Source organism: Dromiciops gliroides, chromosome 2 (assembly GCF_019393635.1).
Source record: "Dromiciops gliroides isolate mDroGli1 chromosome 2, mDroGli1.pri, whole genome shotgun sequence".
Lineage (NCBI taxonomy): Eukaryota > Metazoa > Chordata > Mammalia > Microbiotheria > Microbiotheriidae > Dromiciops > Dromiciops gliroides.
The window spans coordinates 458,260,133-458,265,849 of record NC_057862.1 but is presented as its reverse complement, the minus strand read 5'-3'; the positions used below and the strand labels follow the sequence as shown (position 1 = coordinate 458,265,849).

The 5,717-nt window shown below is 43.8% G+C and overlaps 1 protein-coding gene across 1 annotated transcript; it reads left to right on the top strand.

The window, feature by feature from the left end:
- The first annotated feature begins 166 nt into the window (after window positions 1–166).
- MOCS3 (molybdenum cofactor synthesis 3) lies at window positions 167–3,458 on the top strand. The gene has a single exon (XM_043983644.1). The coding sequence runs from the start codon at window positions 307–309 to the stop codon at window positions 1,675–1,677; it is 1,371 nt and encodes a 456-aa protein (XP_043839579.1). The 5' UTR covers window positions 167–306; the 3' UTR covers window positions 1,678–3,458.
- The last annotated feature ends 2,259 nt before the right edge of the window (window positions 3,459–5,717 follow it).

Genomic DNA, 5,717 nt, shown 5'->3' with positions numbered 1-5,717 from the left:
AGAAGAGGGCGGGGGGGGAGGGAGAGAGGACATAGGGGGTGTAGGTGGGAAGGAATGTTTGAAATAGAGGACGGCTAAAAAGGGCCAACTTTGAATTTGTTCTCTTGTTTATCTGTAGACTCCTCTGCAAATTATTTTTCACTGGGATGCTAGCGGTTCACAAGTTAGGGACAATGACTAGGCTGTGTAAACGCCAATCTATCTCCCCATCCTATTAATCCTGCCTCCCCCCCAATTTGGTTTGGTCCAGTCGCTAGGAGACGAAAGCGGAAGCGTGTCCCGAGGCAACAACCAGGCAAGAACAGCATGGCGGCGAGCGAAGAGGTGCTCGCTTTGCAGGCTGAAGTTGCTTTTCGAGAAGAGGAGCTAAGGCTCCTCAGACAGCGCCTAGAGGCAGCGACGGCGGAGTCGCTCCCACGGCAGTCGCGTGAGCCGGCGCCGCTACCGCCGAAAGCTGTCCTGTCCCGGGAGGAGATTCTTCGTTACAGCCGGCAGCTAGTCCTGCCAGAGCTGGGGGTGCGCGGGCAGCTGCGTCTGGCCGCCTCGTCCGTGCTGGTGGTGGGCTGTGGCGGCCTGGGCTGCCCTTTGGCCCAATATCTGGCGGCTGCCGGAGTGGGCCGCTTGGGCCTAGTAGATCACGACGTGGTGGAGTTGAGCAACCTGCACCGGCAGGTCCTGCACGGCGAAGCGCGGGCAGGCCAGGCCAAGGCGCATTCCGCTGCCGCCGCCCTGGGGCGGCTCAACTCTGCCGTTCAGTGCATTCCGTACGCCGAAGCCCTCACCCCGGCCACTGCGCTGGACCTCGTCCGCCGCTACGACGTAGTGGCTGACTGCTCAGACAACGTACCCACTCGCTACCTGGTCAGCGACGCGTGCGTGCTGGCCGGCCGGCCTCTGGTCTCGGCCAGCGCGCTGCGTCTGGAGGGCCAGCTCACAGTCTATCACTACGAAGGCGGGCCCTGCTACCGCTGTGTCTTCCCCACGCCACCCCCGGCGGAGACGGTGACCAACTGTGCGGACGGAGGCGTCCTGGGCGTGGTGCCCGGAGTGCTTGGCTGCCTGCAGGCTCTCGAGGTGATCAAGATCGCCGCCGGCCTCGGGCCCTCCTATAGCGGCAGCCTCTTGCTGTTTGATGCCCTCGGCGGTCATTTCCGCCGCATCCAACTTCGGGGCCGTCGTTCAGATTGTGTGGTCTGTGGGGACCAGCCCACAGTGACCCGTCTGCAGGATTATGAAGCTTTCTGCGGCTCTTCGGCCACGGATAAGTGCCGCACTCTGCAGCTGCTCACTCAGGAGGAGCGAGTCTCCGCTGCCCACTACAAGCAGGTGTTGGACACGGGGGAGCCTCACCTGCTGCTGGATGTTCGGCCTAAGGTGGAGGTGGACATCTGTTGCCTATCCCATGCCCTCCACATCCCTTTGAGCCACTTGGAGCGGAGGGATGCAGAGAGCCTGGAACTCTTAGGGGACGCCATTAGGAAAGGAAAGCAGAATATCCAGAAAGGGACTCTTTTCCCCATCTATGTGATTTGCAAGCTGGGGAATGATTCTCAAAAAGCGGTGAAGGTCCTGCAGAGTTTGTCAGTCAAAGAATTGGACTCCTTGTTGGCCAGAGATGTTGTGGGAGGTCTCATGGCATGGGCCACAAAAATAGATCCAACATTTCCGCAGTATTGAGTTTTGTGGTTCATTTGTCTGAAATAGATGATGGTCAAAAAGTGCATCTTTCAACTGTGGATTTCAAAATTACCTCAAGGAAATACCCATAGCGTATGAATCCTAATCCTTTAGGACTGCTTTACATGGTCAGATAAGGGGGGGAATAGGTTAAATGTTAGTCTCTGCAGATATATTCTCTCTTCTGCCTAGAGAGTTGACTGTTAAAGCAGTCAGCTTGTTCAGGAGAGATTTGAAAATAGCTTAATGAATGAAATCAATCAATTTAACAGTTGCTTGGACAATTAATGGTTTGCCTCGGAATTTTGATGTGGGTGAATTTTTTTTGTTTTTTTTTTTTTGCCCATAAGCAATTAAGGTTCCAACTTGAGATGTTTTGTAATTATGGTAGAATTTAAGTGCATCCAATTGAAAAAAATTGAACTCTTGGTAACAAAAACTAAAGTGGCACCCTGACTGTTGTATGCCTCATACAATAGAAATTGAAATACTTGATATAGTTCAAATAGTTTGTCACTTAAAGTCAAAACTAGATACTTAGCTTTGTGATTGAGTGCTTATCTTCTTTGGTCCTTGAAATAAAGTTAATACTTGTACTATCAAATAATAGTGAAAATAGCATTTAACTTTGTAAGATGGCACTGCTCTGAATATTGTAAAGTACTTTTCAAGGACATCCTTAGCACCCAGTTACTGGCATTCATTCTGTAGAGATTCTCTTCTCATTTCCCACACAATTTTATACATGGGAGATTTGGGGTAGTGAACATCAAGGACTCCTTGAATTAAATGAGAATGGGAGGTAAACCCAGGTCTTTAGGATAGTCTCTGAAAGGAGACTGATAGCAAAATGAAGCTTGTCAAAGTTTATGGGACCATGCTAATTACTAGCCACTGTTGAGGGCTGCTCCAAAGTTGAGACTGGTGCTATTCAGATTTACTATATTGTATTCTAATAAATCCTAGGGTAAGATGAATTTACGAAGGCCCAAATAATCATTTGCCTTAGGCTAATGCCTTTGAATGATTCTGAATAATTTTTTTCATTCTGTCAATTTGGAGAAGACAGTTGATACCTTCCATGTAGAGATGGGAAAGGATAGAAAAATAGTATCAGTTCACAGTTTATCTGGGAATTTTAAGGTTTGCAAACGGCTTTCGTCACAAGGATCTTGTTGGAGAGGTAAAGCCCAGAAAGTTAGTGACTTTTTGGTTTTATTTATAACTAGTAAGTGTTGGAATAAAAATTTGTACCCAGGTCTCTTGACTACAAAGTAGAGTAGAAAGTTTCAGACAAAATGTTACTGTACTTACCAGTTCATTGAGCTGCCTTCTGAAGGAGACAAGCCATTTCAATTCAGGGTATGATAGCAACGATCTTTTCTATTATGGAAGCATATTAAAACTTTTTTGGTTTCTCTGGAAATATTAACAATATTTCACCTGGCCAAAACTCCAGACTTTTCCCATTAGGAAAGTGGTTGGAAGGAAAACTGAGGTTTTTCTTAGGGATTAAATGGATTAATGGTGACAACTAAATTTAATGCTTTGTCTAGGGCTTCTTAAACTTTTTCCACTCGACCTTTCACCTAAGAAATTTTTATATGACCCCAGGTATATAGGTATATAAAATAGGTATTCAAAACCTTTTACTGCTGCCAAATTTCCCCCATGTGGTTAAGGTTGCCATCCACAGTTTAAGAAGCTTTGGTCTAGGGGCAGCTAGGTGGCACAGTGAGCACTGGCCCTGGAGTCAGGAGTATACCTGGGTTCAAATCCGGCCTCAGACACTTAACACTTACTAGCTGTGTGATCCTGGGCAAGTCACTTAACCCCAATTGCCTCACTAAAAAAAAAAACAAAAAAAAACAGCTTTGGTCTAGATAAGGTCTTTATCTTCTTCCACTCTTAAGTGATCAGCCTAAGGCCTTACTCATAGGCAATGCCTTCTTCCATTGAAAGGGAGGCACTCACATCTTTTCAGTTTAAATTCTTGAAATAGATCTCTGGGAAAATTGCTGAGGGGAAGAGTGATCTAGGAGAAAAGGGATGATAACTATTCTAGATTGTGAACCCAAATTATTATACATAATTATGATTTTCTTCCTTGGTTTCCTAGAAACATTACCTAAAATTGTCTTGGGGGCAGAGTCATATTGAAGGGCATGGGGCACTATACCATTTGGACCCTTTTCTCTCCAAGTTAGAAATATCTTGAATGTAAAATAATTTTAAATGAACTAAAACTTTTTGACAGATTTGAGCCTACAATACAATGCTGTCAGAGTACTTAGAGACAAATAGATAAGGCAAATACTGAAATAATCCAGGGCAGTGTATAGAAAGTGTGAAGAGTAAACAGGCTTTGAAAATTAAAACCCTTTACACGTATAAGATAAAGTATTAAAGTGTGTTCACACCAAATTTTTCCTTTAGTCTTCCGTAGTAATAAATAACCCTGGGTTTTCCAGCAGAGGCAAAGCTCAGGTAGGTCAAACAATTCTCAGTACTAAGATCTGGAAGGTACTTTGTTGGAAAGCATGCAGACCAGCTTCCTTTTGTATATATTATAATAAGGAAAGGTTTAGGATATTGGATTATATGATATCAGAAAACCAATTTTTTTTAGGGTTAGAGAGACTTATCACCAGAGTTGGCCACCAGCTAGTGACTCCCCCAACTCCTTTCCCGCCCCCCCCCAGCAGCTCATTAAATAATCTAAGAGTAGCAGGGGTGTGCTCTGTATTCCTATGGGTGAGACAGATCCTTGAAATTTAAATATTAAAATGTGTTTCTAAACTCTCCCCCTCCTCCCCAAACATACTCTATTTTTCAGCTCCTTGAGGAGCTATTTTCCACTGTTTTATTGTGCTATTTTCTGCTGTTTTGTACAGATAGATGGTTTTTAAAATGCTGAGTTGAATATAATAGCAAGAACAAAGCCTTAGCTCAGGAAGTTTTTATATTAAAATACAAGACAAAGGCATACTTTTCATTTAGATTTTGTGGGCTCTCACCACTCTAGTTTGTTACTTAATATTGAAGATTTGTTAACCCAATTTGTGAATCAATTTTTTTTTCTTCCTTGTCCTAGTCATTTTGCTGAGGGAAAGGGAAAAAGGCAATAAAGGTTAGTTTTCTTAATTTTTATTATTAGTAGCATTTCAGATAAAAGGAGAAAGTGATAAGACTAATGAGTAAAATTAATTTTTCAGCTGTTTTTCATTTTAAAATGCTCTTCTTCCTATATTATTGCTTATAACTTAAAGCAAGTTGCTTAAAAACAAAACGTTCCAACTTCCCTAGTACTATCTTCAAATAAAATTGCCTGCTATTTACTACTTACCATAAAGAGGCAGGAAGGTGGCTCAGTGGCTAGAGTGCTGGTCTCAGACACTTACTAGCTGTGTGACCTTAGGCAAGTCATTTAACCTGTTTGCCTTATTCCACTGGAGCAGGAAATGGCAAACCACTCTAGTATTTCTGCCCAGAAAACCCCATCTGAGGTCACAAAAAGTTAAACACAACTGAAAAATGACTGAACAACAACATAGAAGCAAATTTGATAGTGGTAACCTGTTTGTGGTGACCGTTGGAGCTGTTGAATCGGTATGCTCACCAATAAGGGGGGACATCTTGGCTCTTTTGAAGTCATCCATGTAAAGGATGCCAGTGCAACAGGTTTGCCCTTAGGTTTTTGAACACTTTTGTTACTGGCAAAGGTAACAAGTCTTGGCTTTCTTGGCACCAAGGAAAGGATGTGTTTCACCATGCTAAAGAGATGAGATGGTCAGTCAGATCTCAGTGGATAAGTGAGAAGGCAGCAAGGGGAAGTGGAAAGAGTACTGGCTTTGGAAGTAGAGGACCTGTGTTGTAATCCTGCCTCTGACAGTACTAGGGAAGTCGGAACGTTTTGTTTGCATTGAAGTCATAGACTATTAAAATAATGTTTCTTTAACTGGGAGGGCCATATCAAGTTCTTCATAAAATTTTGCTACCTTCTCATCCTTTGTCTTTAAAAGGCATTGATGAGGCAGCTA